At 40.1% G+C, this 17,958-nt stretch overlaps 1 protein-coding gene across 3 annotated transcripts in view; it reads right to left on the reverse strand.

Annotated features, from left to right (window-relative positions):
- The window catches only part of MARCHF1 (membrane associated ring-CH-type finger 1), a 198,384-nt gene that overhangs the window by 124,287 nt on the left and 56,139 nt on the right, over positions 1-17,958 (reverse strand). For all 3 annotated transcript variants that reach the window (XM_075258040.1, XM_075258025.1, XM_075258033.1), the window contains one exon: positions 12,284-12,334. In XM_075258040.1, the coding sequence (XP_075114141.1) occupies positions 12,284-12,334 (51 nt within the window). The remainder of the gene's footprint in view (positions 1-12,283; positions 12,335-17,958) is intronic.

Raw genomic sequence — 17,958 nt, forward strand, 5'->3', positions numbered from 1 at the left:
AGAGAGATCTGTGGAAGGTTGAGCTTCCTCTCTACAATGGCCATTTGTATCCTGACTTTCTTTAGCCAGAGTTGCCGTTTCTGTTTTGTCGCCATCACTGCCACTCCCAGACTGGCCTTCTTTAGGTCCTCTGGCCTTTTCTAGCCTCCTGGTCTCACTATAGTTCCATATACTGGGTTTAATAACCATGTTTGGTATACCATTACATGATAATGAGCTTGGAGAGCCTCATCTTTCTGTGACCCTCTCCCCAGGTCACAGTGCTGATTGGCCAAGAGGTCTAAATACGTCTTGGATTACTCTTGAACAATAGTTTCCATGGCAACTGCTAGCTAGTTACATAACAAAACAAAGGTATTCCTAAGGGCTTAACAACATATACAATTTAAAAAGTGGTGGTGGGGGTCTACCCCGTACAGGGACCTAAAGATGACAGCTATCAGATAGCTATTCCGTGGTCCAGGACAGAACTGCCGAGCCCTAGATGAGTTTTCATTTTTGGCTAGAGAAATTCATTATTATTAATGAACAAGGACACAATGGGATAACAAAGTATTGCTTTTTAATTGATGAATTAATGGGCGCATCCTGCTTGCCTGTAGACTGATGGTTGATGCAGGGTGGAGATAATGAAGTTGCCCCCTACTGCTGCAGACGTTTCATCAAAGCCACTTGTTATATTCCCTCTCACCTTACTTCTTTCATCATGAAAAAGGTATAGAGTGTGGGTCCCTGCAAATGGGACTTATGGAGACATGACAGGCAAGCACAATGAGGTTTTTTACAGTCGTAAGAAAGACAAAGGATTATGTACGCAAAATACTTTCCTCGCTATTCAATGGCAACTTACTATACTAGCATTTTCTTAGGCATTGAGGTTGATATAGAGGCACAGATGTTCTCTTACATAGTTACAGATAATTCTTCATCTCTAAGTACAGTATCCAGTTATTAGCTATTTAGTTTATCTACAGAACCTGTATATATGAGCCGCTGTTAAAAATGCCATGAGCTTCGTGGCACTTTAATACGTTTAGGACATATTGAGAAGAAGGCCCGTCTAGCTGAAATAGACCGTCTGACGCAACAAATTAAACACTGTGAAGATGCTAATAAGCGCTCCCCTTAGTCTATAGCAGCGTCTGAATAAATATCCCTTCGGAGACAACTGAGGGAGTGTCTTTTACATCGTTATGAGAAAAATCTACGCAAAATGAAAGCCACGTATTATTCGCAATCCAATAAAGCAGGTAAACTGTTGGCCTCTAGACTTAAAGCTAAACATACCAAATCCAGGATTCCCTTTCTACTCTCTAACACTAATTTTGATAAAATATATGATCCCAAAGGGATTGCTAACCGTTTTAAAGATTTTTATGCAGAACTTTACAACTTAGCAAATGATACGTCTCACTGCACCCCAACACAGGATGCAATCGATACATTTCTCAATAGCATTAAGTTACCTGTTCTGTCACCTGAACAACTAGAGACTCTTAATGCTCCTATTACCCCTACTGAGTTGGCTATGATTTTTAAGTCCTTGCCTTCACATAAATCACCGGGTCCGGATGGACTCACAAATGAATACTATAAGTCGTTCTCCTCTATTTTAAGCACCCCTATGAGGTCCTTCTTGACTCATGCTATGACCTCTGCGAGTTTCCCTAGAGAAAATCAAGAAGCTTTGATTGTTACCCTACCCAAACCGGGAAAGGATCCTTCTGTTCCTCAGAACTTCAGACCTATATCCTTATTGAATGTGGATTTAAAAATTTATGCTAAATTGATAGCGACTAGACTCGCGAATTGCCTCCCTGACCTGATTGCCTACCTTTCACAAAACCTACTTGATCATAAGCAATCATATGAAAATACCCGTAGAGTTTTAAACTTGGTTCATCAGACTGAAGTGAGGAGATTGGAGATGGTCATGTTGGCTTTGGATGTCGAGAAGGCGTTCGACCGCATTTGTTGGTCTTATGCCTTCTTTGGTGTTGCGCAAGATGGGCTTCTCTGGAGCTATATTGAAAGCCATTGGAGCTTTATATTCGGCCCCATCGGCAAAAGTATTTACTAATGGCACCTTTTCGGATCCGTTTGATATAACGAATGGAACCCGTCAAGGATGTCCGTTGTCACCTTTGATATTTGTTCTTTCTATGTAACCGTTGGCTCAAGCTATTAGAGAAGACCCTAGCATCAAGGGAATTGATGTGAAGGGACGATCGCACTCTCTCTCTTTACGCGGATGATATTATTTTAACTTTAACGGACCCTCAAGCTTCTCTTTCACGTCTCATGCAACTGATTGACCACTTTGGGACTCTCTCCTTTTACAAACTTAATCTTTCTAAGTCTCAAGCTCTTTCTTTTAATGTCTCTCCTGCTCCCCTCCGGGCTCTGCATACACGATATGGTTTTGATTGGCAGCAGGAATCTCTTCAATACTTAGGTATTCAGATAACGTCCTCTGCTGGTTCACTTTTCCACTGCAACTACTTACCTATGCTTAAAACATTGAAAGATAGTTGTGATAAGATGTCTCGAGTTGATATATCTTGGATTGGGCGAGTGGCTGCGTTTAGAATGCTTCTCTTGCCTAAGCTGCTTTATTTGTTCCGCACATTGCCGATATTGATTCCACAGTCGTATTTTGAATCTGTGCAAAGAATGATTTCCTGTTATATATGGAATGGGAGGAGGCCTCGAATATGTAGAGGTCCTTTGTTTAAACATAAACTGGTTGGGGGAATGGGAGTTCCTAATATCCGTAATTATTATTTAGCTACTCTAACCGCCCAATGTTCTGGGTGGTGTAATGCAGATACTGCTATTCCCTGGATTCAAATTGAACGGGCTTATATTTACCCCAACAGACTTAGAGATCGGCTTATGCTCCCTTTGTGGAATGTATCACCACCAAAATCACTTTCTCCTACTATGATAGCCTCCCTCAAATCTTGGTCTCTTATGCATGCGGAGGCCTCCTCTCACGCCCACTGGCTTCCATCTACTACCCCCATGTCAACGTTGTCATGGTTAATTACTGATTTGGAGGTATCCTCATGGGAAAAATTAGGGATCATTTATCTTTCTCAGTTATATGACGAAAGTAACAACTTATTACACTTTCCAGCGTTGCAACGAAAGTTTGGTTTGCCTCCTCATCATTATTATAAATATATACAAATCTCCCATTTCTTAACTAAGACTCCGGTACCACCTGTGCCTTATTGCAATAGAGTAATAACCTATGTTTCAAAAAAAATGAAGGGCCTACGCTTTTTGTATAATTTATTAGGTGAGGTCTTGGAGTTTTATAAATCGCCTCCCTTTAGATATTGGGAACGGGACCTTAAGACTTTTTCTGAGGAGGACTGGTGTCAATCTTTCCGCTTGATACACTCTTCCCTAATGTGTAGCTCACATATTGAAACTGCAATTAAAGTACGCCTACGTTGGTATTACTCTCCATCAACTTTACAAAAAATGTACCCCTCAACGTCTGGGTCATGTTGGAGAACATGTGGGGATGTAGGGACCTTTTTTCATATGATTTGGCAATGCCCACTCATCATTCCATATTGGCGTGCAGTGTTTACACTGCTTTCGGATTTGTTCCACTGCAGATTGACTCAGACTCCATCTTTAGGGATATTACTACTGCATATACCTATTGTTATCAAACCATATAAACGCCTCTTTTGCAAACTCTTAACGATGGCACAAATTTTGATATTTCAAAAATGGAAATCAAATTTGATTCCAAATATTTCGGCCTTAGTAGATATGGTAAATACCACATTCAAATATGAACGTATAATTGCATTAGGAAATCACTCTTACCATTCGTTTTTGCAAATTTGGGAACCGTGGTCTAAATCTAAATATTTCGAATGACCCTGAGACATCTCCTGACCAAAGATTTTGTCCTTTTTTTTTTTTGGTATCGTCCCTGATTTTTGGGACTACATTGTTATGATTGTTTTGCTTGACCTGTACCTTCTTTCTGTTCCTTTTATTTGCTCCCTTGTTGTTGTACATGTATCTGCTGCTCATCTTGTACCGCTAACGTACTGCTGTGGATACTTAGATGTATGTATACATGTCTATATTTCTATTTGTTTACTGTTTGTATTGAAAAATTCTCAATAAAAATCATTGAAACAAAAAAAATGCACTAGATAGCCATTTGTATATACTGTACTTCTTCCTAGTGCTCCAGCTCAACAAGCCTACTGTATCTGTAGCTGAAGCTAGTTTTTGGTTCTTTTCTCAACACTTTGGTTCTGGTCATAGAATTTGAGCATCCACTAGTCTAACCCAGCAAATATCATTGCCCTGCTACTGAAGCTGTGGCGCTCTAGTGACTACATCTGTAGATCCTTTGTAAGGCAACGGCCCCACGTAGCAAACCACATCGTGGCTTGTGATTTTTTTTAAATGATACTTGTCACAACATTTATCACAGGTGGCTCTTTTACACCATCACCACTTTGTTTAAAAAACATATCCCCATCAGATGTATCATCAAATAGGCTAGTTATCTGGTATAGATGATGGTTGCCATCTACACCACCAAGGATCTGGTGTAGATTTCCATATGTGCATCTTGTCAGCTCATCCTCCTCCAGAGTCTGGTATGGGAACCGCTAGTGTTGATAAATCTTCCACTTTAACTCATGAATTTCTGGCACATGCTGCACTTTCTGCTCTGGTTGGCATTGTCAGGGGTAACTACACAGTCTCACCTATAAAAATGAATGTTGATAGGTGGTTCTATATGACCTTTTGAATAAAGGTTGTGGTTTACAGCGAAGCATTTTAGTGATATTTAGCACTTATGTAGTTGGTCTTCTGAACTACTTTTATGTTGTATATAGAAAGGAGGCACGGGCGGTGGGATTTTAGTGCAGCGTGGGAAAACGCCATAGGTATCCTCATTGCTAAGTGACTGTGGCTGTTAACAATAAGGATGCTAAGGGCAGTGTGCAGCGTCAGTGCAGGTAAAATAACTATTATTAGACAGGGTCGCGGGAGGTGAATTTGGTCCTCCTGGCTTGGGTGCCAAGTTGCACCTACAGTATGAATGCAGAGACCCCTATAGCTATGTCACTGTCTGTATATAACAACAGTCATAGATGGATCCACAGACTGTGTTCACATTTCTTTACATCAAAAACAATTATGTTTTTCTTTTTTGGTTACATGGGAAAATGATGTGTTCTGCATCTTTAATGCTTTTTTTAACCACTTCAGTACCGGGTACGTCCTGTCAGAACAAGGCAACCACTTCCAGGACGTATATAGTCTATGGGTGGCCCGGAAGTGGTTAAATAAAAAAAATGCTACTTTTGTTTTTAGCCCCATTTAAAGAGAACCCCTTCCCTCAACTACTCAGATGAATTGTCGCTATTGACTGGGAGTTAAGCTGATAACACTTGGTGAGTTAATATATGATCTATTGAGCTTATTTTGATAAAATATAGGAGACAATTTTAATATGTTTGCTGATTTTTGATAATGTAAATAATATGGATATCTTCATCTGAATTGATTCCAGTTTTATAATATAATTTTGTGAACACATGGCCTAAACAGTGCACAGACAGGATAACATGTAGCTGGCTATTGTGCTTTTGGCATCGACTTGCTGGCATATTACATAACACCCTTTGAATAAGATTCAATGTAGCTTTACTTATTTGCCTGCTTTAGATGAGAACAATTCTAAAAATATCAGTTTCAGGTTATTTTGTCATAGTTTTCGCACAGTATACCCAACTGACCAGATACACATCATAAAAATCTGCTCCTATTCCCACCATAGTAATTTGCCTATACCAAAAGAATGACCAACTGCAAAGTATGTGCATTGCCTTTGTCATCCCCTGACTATATACTGAAGCAAGATTCAGAATTCTGCAAATGTACTCTGAGTTTACACTGTCATCTGAGCAGTTCTGTAACACAATACAAATTCTCATTGAAAGTCGGCCTTGTAGTAGGTGGCACCATGGTAATGTAATACAGTGCCATCTGGTAACACGATGATAATATAATGAAAATATAGATAGCAAGCTGCTATCTGCTAAAACTGTACTAGTACTTCATCTTATGATGCATGCTGCTGTCTCATGAAATATTGAAAACAAAAAACTCAGAATTGTGCACAATACATCTCAATATTAAGTACTACTTTACACACAAGAGCTTATTTCATGGCTGCTAAAATATGATCCTATATTATAGATTCCTTATGTACATATAATTATACAGGAAAGAAACAAGTGTGCTTATTTTTGTGGATCCTAATGGAGACACATGCCCTTTTTACAAATGGAGCTTCCGTGCACTGAGCAATAAAGCAAGTGAGGAAGTTTTTTCATAGCAAAACCACATAAGAATGGGAAAATCTGGGGATTTCAGTGAATTTGAATAAGCCTACGTTCGGACATTGCAAGTATGTTTTTCATGGCTGTTTTGTACCCCAGTGGCACCTATTTTGACAGATCCCTCATATTTGAGTGTAAAAAAGAAAAAAAATCAGTGTATTCAGTAGCTGATACCTTTTAATGGCTAAATGAAAAGATGACGACAAAGTGCAAGCTTTCCAGACTTAGATCTCTTCTCAAACATGTTATGACACAGTATATGAAGAGTCACATATTTCTACAAAAGGACATAATGGTAAATGAGACAAGGGATGTTAAACAGAACTATGAATATAAGGAGTAGCCAACTATACGAGAAAATATAGGAGTAGTTCTTTGATAAAAATTGTGAAAGTTTCATTGCCCTTGATTGAGATCTGGTCCATGATCACGATTTGAGATGGGCGAATCGGCTTATGACCCTGAATATCATCCTGAAAATTGCAAAAATTGTTGTTTTTTTTTTTTTTTTTACAAAACTGAACAAATGGAAATTTGTCTTGGGTGAACTAAATTGGCAGCTGCATTACACTCGGTCTATTCACAATAGGTGAAGTCCCAGGGAACGTGATAAAAATAAAAAAACACTCATACTCACCTTCCGTTATCTCACTTGGGTCTTCTAGAGGCGCTCTTCAGTGATATCATCAGCATGGGTTCTTGTTTTGTTTTGTTTTTTTACATTTTTTTTGGGCCTCCACCTATTGCATACTGGGATCTGAAGAGACCACATAATATGATAATGTCACTTTTCAATTTGACATCGTTTTGGCTGTGTTTGCCTCAGAGAGCCAGAAATTGTATAGATAGATTTCTAAAAGTAGAACAATTGTAGAAAAATTGGAAGGGCACTCACCCACACCAAGGCTCATCTTCATAAAAGACTTCTTTTATTAAGGTAGTACATCTTTAAAAACAATTCGTGCAGGGAGGGAAAAACAGCATAGAATGGCAAGAAGGCAACAGCCGTTTCGCGCAGCTATGTGCGCTTTCTCAAGCCTCAGAATGCAATGAGAAAGCGCACATAGCTGCGCGAAACGGCTGTTGCCTTCTTGCCATTCTATGCTGTTTTTCCCTCCCTGCACGAATTGTTTTTAAAGATGTACTACCTTAATAAAAGAAGTCTTTTATAAAGATGAGCCTCGGTGTGGGTGAGTGCCCTTCCAATTTTTCTACAATTGTTCTACTTTCATAGTGCTTCTCTCTGGTTGTTGAGCACCCCCATGGCTCTTTATATATAAGGTTGTAATCCTCACAGTCACCTCCAGTCCACCTGTATACTTTCTTTTTTAGATTTCTAAAAGTCCTAAGAGTATTCTATTTAAAGTGTGGTTCCTACAGAAAAGAACCAGGGACCCAAGCCGCCGGCAAATTCCTTAAGTAGAATGACAAATCCATGAGACACATTCATCCACGAGTGTGTCAAAGGTTAAAATCTGTTTTTTGCACTACAACAGACTGCAAAAAAAAAAAAAAAAGTCATGTGAATAACCCCCATTCATATACAGTGAATTTAATGCAGTCACATGATGGCGAAAAAAAAGAAATGGCTGCCACATGGCCTATTTTTGTGTGAATGTAGTCTAGGGTTTGGCAATTGATGCTAGACTAGCTGGGGCAGTATTTAAAAAAACCTACAACCTGGTGGGGTTTTCTTACGGAAAGATGCTGATGGAATATCAAGAATATTGGTGTGAGAAAAACATTAAGCAAAAGTTAACAAAAGGGGTTAGAGGAAAATGTCAAGAATAATTTTTTATGAATAGGCAATGTACAGCCATGTAAGCTGCAATTAAATTCAACATTGGTGCTCCAATGAATGTGTCTGCATGTACAAGTTGTTACAGCTCTGTCACAGGAGCTGTAACAGCAGATGACTAGTTCAACTGGCATTGCTGTCTAAAACCGGGGACCCATGTAAAGGAAAAAGTACGGCATTATAGTCACAGCAAATTGGATTCTAGTGAATCCCATCCCCACTTTGTAGAAAGATCCACACAGTGGACACACTGTGATTTCTAAAATGAAAAAATGGAGAAGTGTGGGTGGGCACTCACCAATCAGTAGACGGCACTTTTCTTCTTTATATAAAAAATGCTTTATTTGGAATAAGTAAAACAAATCCTCAGGGAGGGAGAGATTACATAGTTTGGCAGAAAAAACAGGCAACAGCCGTTTCGCGTTGTCAAACGCTTTTTCAAGCCGAATATGCAATTGCCGTCTACTGATTGGTGAGTGCCCACCCACACTTCTCCATTTTTTCATTTCTGTTATTGTTTTCTAAGGGTTGTGAGCACCACTGTATATCAGAAGAGTTGCCGATCAGAAACGACTTATTGTTCACAGTTGATAACTACTTTTTGCCGTTATTATTGAAGCGAGCAGTGCCGTCTACTTTCTCTCTTTACATTTGGTCAATATTGTGATTTCTAAAACCATTGCGGTTTTGGAAATCACATCATGTCAATTATACCTATGGAAACGCCGTTGGTTTCCCTATAGGTATAACTGAAGCAGAAAGCCGCAGAGGAAAACTCTCCAAATTTTCTGTTAATAGCGCTGCAGGAAAACCGTGATGTGTTGCCGCTGTGGTTTTCCCCACAGTGCTTTTTTTTGCTGCGGGACATTGTGGTGCCTTAGCATAAAGAAAACAGAAAGACAAGACTTCAACAAGAACTGTATCACTGAGCAGTAGTAAAATATTGCCTGGTCAGATGAGGGGGGTTGGGTGGGAGGTAGAATATGGAACAAGCAACGTGAATCAATTAACCATTTCAATCCAAAGTCAACAATTCAGACTGGTGAAAATGAAGCAATGGTGTTTGGTGGAATGTTTTCTAGGCGCACCATGGATCCTTAGAATGGAGCTCATCTAATAAAGTTGGCCATTTCGTGTAGACTGTAAAATTAGGGAATATTTTACAAAAATGAATCAAGTATGAAAACTGTAAGTAGAGCGACAGTCTCATTTATGTGATCTTGTTTTCAGATTTCAGTTTATTTTGCTGTTACTTACGCTTTCTGAATGTCACTTTTTAGTATAATTACTGTATCAACAGCAGTGGCCTAAAAGCATAAGTGTTTCAGGAATGTAAGCCAGCGGATTCATAGTCTTGTAATGCAGCAGTGACCATTGTGGTGGTGCCATTCAGTACATACCCTTATATTATAAAATTTTATTTTAATTTTTATAATGGATTATCCAGGATTATAAAAAGATCCTTTTTTTTTCCCATTTTTTTTTTGTTCGGAACAGCGCCACTTTTAAAACCGGGGTTCTACATGGTGTAAGAGTGCTGTGGGGAAAAAAATGGCGTTCTACAGTCACTGAAGGGTGGATTGGATGCCACACCGTGCAGAAAAATATGCGTAGCGAACACACTGTGATTTCCAAAACCGTTGTGGCTTTGGAGATCACAGAATGTCAATTGTCAATAATTCTGTATCGCAGTATATTTTTAGATTACCACAGTTATATCGCACACAGGCAAGCTAACCACTTAGATGCCAAGGTCTTTAATGATTGCGGAATCTAAATGGTGAAAAACAAAATCAATGTCACCAATTGTGGGAGTAAGTGGCAGTGTTTGCTGTATAACACAGCCATCATTTACTGCAGAAGTATAGCACACATATGTCATAAATGTAGAAAAGGCAAAGTTGCATACACAGAGTAGCAGTCCTTCTGTAGGATCACATGACTGACTGGTCTCAGCTGACTCCCACTGATCAACTGTTAAACACATGCTGTTTGTGAAGAGGTCACCATTGAGGCTTGTGATTGGCCTCATATAAACCTGATGTCGCCTGTACAAAGAAGCCACCTCTGGAAATGGCCAGGGACCAGTCAGTGCTTTTATTTTTTTTTTTAATTTGGTCCGATTTACAGCTCTTAAAAAAAAAAAAAAAAAAAAAAAAGACTCCTTTAAAGGAACAGTATTGTTAATTTTATTTTTATATGGTCTGAAAGACCATACCCTCAGTAGTAATAGTTATCTACTGACGGTATATTTCCTTATTCTGCTGTCATCGTTTTCAGTAAGTCATATGACCATAATTTTATTCCCTTTTTTTGTTGTTTTGAGCATTGGTCGCTATGTAAAATAGAGGTTGCTGCAGATACTATCATGTGACCTCATTTTTATCAAAGTCCCCCACCACCTCTTATACCCTGCCTCTTTTGCGAGAATCCCCAGCAACAGTTTGTGCAGCATTTAGGAGCTGTGGTGATCCCCAAAGTACAAGTTCCTGGAAGATATACAATATTTGCTTTACAGTGTTTTGCACAAAGAGGGAACAGACATGGGTACCGGTACTAGACTCGGGTGGCAGCAACAGCAAAAGCAAAATTCAATGATTGCCTTTGCATTGCTAAGAAAAATGCTGAGGTGTCACTTTATGGCTCTATTACAGAGGCAGAATGCAGGGATGCCGTGGAGGATGACAGTCATGCTTGTTTGCATCACCCTTTTACACAAACCAATGAAAACTACATCGGGGTGCTACTTTTTTACCTACTGTTTTTTGTTATCTGAAACTAAATGTCTCTAAGGCTGAACTACTATTGTTTCTACCATCTAATAGATCTGTCCATGATATATCCATTGCAGTCTCAGGCCTTACTATAACTCATAGGCAGCATGCCCACTGCCTCGGGGTTGTGTTTTACTCAGACCTTTCCTTCACCCCCTATATCCAATCACTGGTATGTTCGTGCAATCTCCACCTCAAAAACATCTCCAGAATTCGCCCTTTCCTTACCAAAGATACGTTAAAGATACTTATTCTTGCTCTGATTCATTCTCGCCCTGACTACTGTAACTCCTTACTAATCGGTCTTCCCCTTACTAAACTCTCCCCTCTACAATCTACTCTGAATGCAGCGGCCAGGCTCATATATCAGGCTAGACGCTACAGCGATGCCTCCGGTCTGTGCCAGTCGTTACATTGGCTGCCTATTCATTATAGAATAAAATATAAAGTCGTTACCCTCATCCACAAGGCTCTCCATAATGCCGCACCTCCCTACATTTCCTCCCTCATCTCTGTCTACCGCCCAACCCGTGCTCTCTGTTCACTCAATGACCTAAGACTCACATCCTCTATTATCAGAACCTCCCACGCTCGTATACAAGACTTTTCCCGAGTTGCACCACTTCACTATATGTTGGTGCTATATAAATAAAATGTATTTTTTTTTTGTTAGCACATTCTGTATGATTAATTTTTATGCCACATGAAAAATGCAACCTCCCGGAAATGTCGTTGACTGTCTGTAGTTGGCCACATCTGAGCCTCATGATTGGCCGAGTAGTCATTTCCTGTGTATTAAGAGAGACCAGGATATAGAGACCATTGGGGGACTATCTCAGCTGCAGAATGGGAGCATCAATGGGTTTAAACAATGTTACCTGCCAGACAATGTATTCAATGACAGATTACTCATTTGATAATTTACCAACACTGTACATCCTTCCATCGTGTGTGGCCATGTATATGTGAGATATTGTAAGAATCATACATAACTTATTTGTCACTAGATGCATCTCATGAATTACACATATGAAAAAAAGAAATTAAATAAAACCTTTATCCAATCTTCACATTTGTTCCATCGTCTTGGCTAGTCTTAATAACATAAAAGCAGTAAGCCATGTTAAAATCCTGACAGCGCAAATTGGATTGGCAGTGTATAATTCTAATTAAAGTCAGAAAAGAAATGTTAAACTGAAGCCGACAAGTGAAATACAGTATGTGCATACAGTGTGTAATAAATTATGTAGCCTAATGCTTGGCACCTCAATGTACTCCATCAAGCGTAAGAATAGGTAACATTTTTCACGTACCTTTGAAATGTTACTTGATCGACTTGCTGAGCGCCCCGGGGATTTGTCATTCTGCAAAACAAAATTATATTACCAAAATAGGTGTGATAAGTATGTAGGATTGTGTCTTCTGTCCTCACTTTTATCCATGCTGTGTCAATTAGTTTTAATTACTATGTAGAACACTGAAGTCTGAACTGATGTCTCCAATGCTATAATTATCAAAGTATTGTAGTGATGTGTGTAGAATACGCAGAATTAGTCTCAGATTCTGAAAATTATTGACAGTAACACAGTCCTGGCTACAGACACAGAATAAACAAAATACACCGGCACTCATCGGTACATGCACTGATCTGCCATAATATAACCACCTAACCAGTGCAGTAATGACCACGGTCATACGGGGTGTGATCACAACTGGGCCTGGAGGGATAGGGGGACCTCGACCATCTGGAGATGGCTGGGGTCCTGCAGCACCATGATAGCAATCAGGGAAAGCCTCGTTCCCCAACCGCTATACATATCAGGCAGCAGTGATCGTCACTCATCTTTGCTGCCTGCAGACAGTGGAATTAATGGAAAGGGGCCCAGCGTTATGTAATGTATGAAGGCTACCTAGTGGAGGTGAATAAAAATAAACACTTATATTCACTTCTCCTAGGCTTCAGATGATTCCCAGTGTGCTCTTTGGGGCTCTCCTTGCCTGCAACTAACTTCACACACCCCAGGGTTACAGTTAGGGCCTGTGATTTGGCCTCAGTGATCCCTTGGGGTGTGCTGACGTCATTATGTTGATGCGTGCCACATGACCACAGAGGCCCATTCAGAGGCCCCAGCGGGGAACCCTGGGTGGAATGACATCAATCACAGGCAGGAGAGACCTGAAGAGGATAATGGAGAGAGCCGGACAGAGTAAGGATGCCCAGTAGAGGTGAACGAAGGAGAATATAAGTAGTTGTTATTTTAGTCTACATCATTGCACAGGTTTCCAAAACATTGCCCAGAGCATTCCGCATCCTGGTGCCATCTCTTCCCCAGCTATGTGATATGGATATGTAAGGTGGTAGGGTACACTACATTATAAAACTGGCCTCAGGTGGGCCACTAGTTTAGGTCCTTACCCAGGATTGGCCTGTATAACTGTTGCATGCATATATTTGAGCTTTGTGTGTTGTTGTACCAAGTCAAGTGGATGCAATTGCAGAGCCAGGAATGTGCCAGGAATGAGGAACCAGGCAGAGAAAAGCAATAGGATATGCCACAGATAATGCTGCCGTGTAGAGGACAGGCATATATCCCTGCTTACATCCCTCTACAAACCAGCCTTTTCTGTGGCATATCCTATTGTTTTTCTCTGTCTGAGTCCTCATTCCAGTGCAATTCTTTATTTCTTACTCTATTATTTTCTGCAAGATATTTATTAGATTGCTGCCTGAATATCTCCAAATTGTTGCTTAATAACAAACCGTAGACAGCGCAAGACACCAAAATATCTGGAAAAGGGCTCAATAACAAGGTTTGCTTCGCGGAATGTAACATTATAACATGATGCTTTGTTTAAATTAGATTTTTATTAAAAACATTTTCTGGCAAAAAAAATCAGTCATTTCATTACCAGTAGAGGGAAGGCAGGAGATTAAATGACAGATCTATTGTACTCATGGAAGACTAGATAAGACAGTAATGCAACAGTAATGCTGTATACAGAGAAGATCTGACCTCACCTGGCAAGTAATTGTGTGCCTGAAGAAGAGCTTGTGGAGCTCGAAACGCGTTGTGCAGTACGTTTTGTCCAATAAAGGTCATATATTTTATTCACCTTAATACAGTATTTCTGTGCTGATGGTGGCTTTAAGCAACATATGTGGTCCATGAATATTATCATGAAATAGCATTACAAAGCAGTACTGTTGCTGGATTAGCGCCCTGCTAGTCTCTATTTACAAGCCTACAATGATGATGTGTATAAACACATCTCCTTTCAAGTATTCCAACTACATAGCTAAATGCTTTTAACTTTTATGGCCATCTATAGTCTATGATTAACATAATCTAGGAATAGGTTTAGAGTATTCCCATATTAGCCACCTGTTATATCCCGCTGACACTTGTGGCTTTCTGTTCTGGAATATTAGTGGGAATAAGCTCTAAGAGGATATAAGGACAAAGGTTGCCCTAGTGGGCTAATCTCAATCATAAAGTACAAAAGCCTTAATTTGTCAGTAGAGAAGGAAAATAAATTGTTTTTTCAGTTTATTTGAAAATTTGCCATTTAAGAATATATTCACATTTCCATAAAAACAGTAATGGTTGTACTAGCTATTGACATTTCATCTTAAAAGCTAAGTAGATAGGACTCTTGCTGTGTATATCTTTATAGCTCACGCTTTCTAAATTAATGGCTTTTTACTAGAATAGCTTCACAGATTTAACTCTAAAATCCACGTTATAAACATAAATCAGTCAGATGTTAATTTATTAACTGTCTAAGGGTGCATGCACACTACGTAACGCCGGGCGTGTATGAGAGCCGTACACGCCGGCATTACAGCAGACTGCCGAACACTTCCCATTCACTTCAATGGGAGCGCTCGTAACAGCGGCGTTTACGAGCGCTCCCATTGAAGTGAATGGGAAGTGCTCGGCAGCCCTGCTGTAACGCCGGCGTGTACGGCTCTCATACACGCCCGGCGTTACGTAGTGTGCATGCACCCTAATGACAAAAATGATACCAATTCTAACCACATGTGGCTATGGTGGACTGAAAATTCCCCTAATTATATCATGGAAGTCAGATTTGCATATTCTTCCCATGTTCCTTTGCACAGTGGAGCGCTCATGGCCTAATAAGACTCCACACACCTAATTGGTGGTCTCTCCCTTTGGGGTGACGATATCCCCCCAACCCTAATTCATGAGTGTTATTTTTGAATGAGCCAAGTCTACTTGGCATGATGCAGCAAATGTATTTCATGGAATGTCTAAGGCTGAGGCCCCACGTTGCAGAAATGCATCTTTTTGTTGCAGATTTTGTTGCAGTTTTTTAAGCCAAAGTCAGGAGTGGATTAAGCAGAAGGGAGAAGCATAAGAAGCTTCCTATATATTTCCCATTCCTTTTGTAACCATTCTTGGCTTTGACTTAAAATAAAAAGCAGCAACATCTACAACAAAAGAAGCTGTGTTTCCACAACGTGGAGCCTCAGCCAAAGGCTATGGCCCCCTTTATGTTGCAGATTTTTCTGCATTTTTTAAGCCAAAACCAGGTGTGGCTACAAAAGAAATGTGAAATATAAGCAAACATATTAAGAAAGATTATCAACATGGCAGGTCACACACACAATAGGTCAGAAAAATAATTGTGAATTTAGTAAACTCATTTCTAGAACATGTTTCTCTTCTCTTGTTCTTTTCTGATATCAGGGAGTTATTTTTGTCAGTATTTTTACCTGTTGTCGTAGCTAATTCCTCCCTAGAGCAAGCAATATAAGCCAATGGGCTACATGTGAGAAAATAAGCTTTCCTTGTTTTGTTTGGTTATGGTTTCATTTACTGTAATATACTGTACTACTGCTATACTGCTAAACACAGAGTCCCAGGGGGTTACAGGTTTAGTGGTTTTAGGCTGCACCAGAAGGAACTATATTTTAATATTTGCTAAAGGGCTCTGTTGACTTTTGTATGCCTTAGCGTACTGCACTTTCTAGTTAACAGCTGGTAGTAGTAGTGACACTATAGAAACTGTCGATGTGCACCAATGCGGAAAATGTACAGCCAATGAAATCCTGTTTCATTTTCAAGGTGCAGTCTAGAAAACAAAAGTAGTCTAACTCAGCAAGGCTGGGGCCCCACGTTGTGGAAGTGCAGCTTTTTTGGTAGCATATTTAGTTGCATTTTTTTTGAGCCAAAGATAAAAATGGCTTCAAAATATATATAGGAAATATATAGGAGGCTCTTATACTTCCCCCTTCTGCCCAATCCACTCCTGGCTTTGGCAACAAAATCTACAATGAAAAAGCTGTGTTTCCACAACATGGGGCTTCAGTCTTAAGCTAAGGCCACATGTTACTGCAGATTTTACGTTTTTTTTTTTTTTTTTTTTTTTTTTTTAAGTCAAAGCCAGGAGTAGATGAAGGAGAATAAAATACACAAGTGCTTCCTTTACCTTTCCTTGACTTCAACTCAAAAAACCACAGCAAAATATGCAACAAAAAACCTGCTTTTCTGCAAAGTGTGGCCTCAGCTGTGTTATACAGTATCGGCAAAGTGAATGAGATTCTGGACAATCCACATGCACATTGTGGGGAAAAAAGAAGAAAAAAAAAAATAAATCACTGTTAAGTTTTTAATTTTACCTGCGGAGACCCTTGCGTTTTCACTATGAGTTAAGAAAAAATGCAGAGAAATACGCTGTGGAAACAATGCATTTTGCTGCATTTTTTTCATCAGTGTTTTTTAGCTGCATCTGCAACATGACAGCCTTAGGCCTGGTTCACAGTTACATCGGTAATCCGTTCAGGGGAGACCGCATGGGGACCCCTGAACGGACTACCAAACGCATTGGCAAGCGTTGTGCAGTGAGAGCACACGGACCCCATAAACTATAATGGGATCCATGTGCTTTCCGCGTGGTCTCCACACAGAAAATGCAGACAGAAAAGTAGTTCACAATCTACTTTCCTGTCCACATGACTCGTGCGGAGACCACGCGGAAAGCACACAGACCCCATTATAGTCTATGGGGTCCATGTGCTCTCACTGCACACCACTTGCCAATGCGTCCGTTCAGGGGGCCCCCATGCGGACTCCCCCAAATGGATTACTGATGCAGATGTGAACTAGGCCTTAGTCTAAAACGGATTGTCACCCATTTAACCTTTTTTTTTTTTTTTTTTTTTTTTTTTTTAAACAGCATAGATCTCTAACCATTCCCATTCTAATTCTTCCCAATTCTCTGTCAGTTTGTCTACATTCTGCTCCAACAATGAAAAATGCAATGGTATGAGATTAGTAAGGCAAGTATTTTATAGCATTCTAATGCACTCTTTTATTTTATGACATTCTATGCTGTTAAAGGCAACATTGAATGGTTAGCCACTAGAGATGAGCGAACACTAAAATGTTCGAGGTTCGAAATTCGATTCGAACAGCCGCTCACTGTTCGAGTGTTCGAATGGGTTTCGAACCCCATTATAGTCTATGGGGAACATAAACTCGTTAAGGGGGAAACCCAAATTCGTGTCTGGAGGGTCACCAAGTCCACTATGACACCCCAGGAAATGATACCAACACCCTGGAATGACACTGGGACAGCAGGGGAAGCATGTCTGGGGGCATAAAAGTCACTTTATTTCATGGAAATCCCTGTCAGTTTGCGATTTTCGCAAGCTAACTTTTCCCCATAGAAATGCATTGGCCAGTGCTGATTGGCCAGAGTACGGAACTCGACCAATCAGCGCTGGCTCTGCTGGAGGAGGCGGAGTCTAAGATAGCTCCACACCAGTCTCCATTCAGGTCCGACCTTAGACTCCGCCTCCTCCGGCAGAGCCAGCGCTGATTGGCCGAAGGCTGGCCAATGCATTCCTATGCGAATGCAGACTTAGCAGTGCTGAGTCAGTTTTGCTCAACTACACATCTGATGCACACTCGGCACTGCTACATCAGATGTAGCAATCTGATGTAGCAGAGCCGAGGGT

The sequence above is a fragment of the Leptodactylus fuscus genome, chromosome 1 (genome assembly GCF_031893055.1).
Source record: "Leptodactylus fuscus isolate aLepFus1 chromosome 1, aLepFus1.hap2, whole genome shotgun sequence".
Classification (NCBI taxonomy): Eukaryota; Metazoa; Chordata; class Amphibia; order Anura; family Leptodactylidae; genus Leptodactylus; species Leptodactylus fuscus.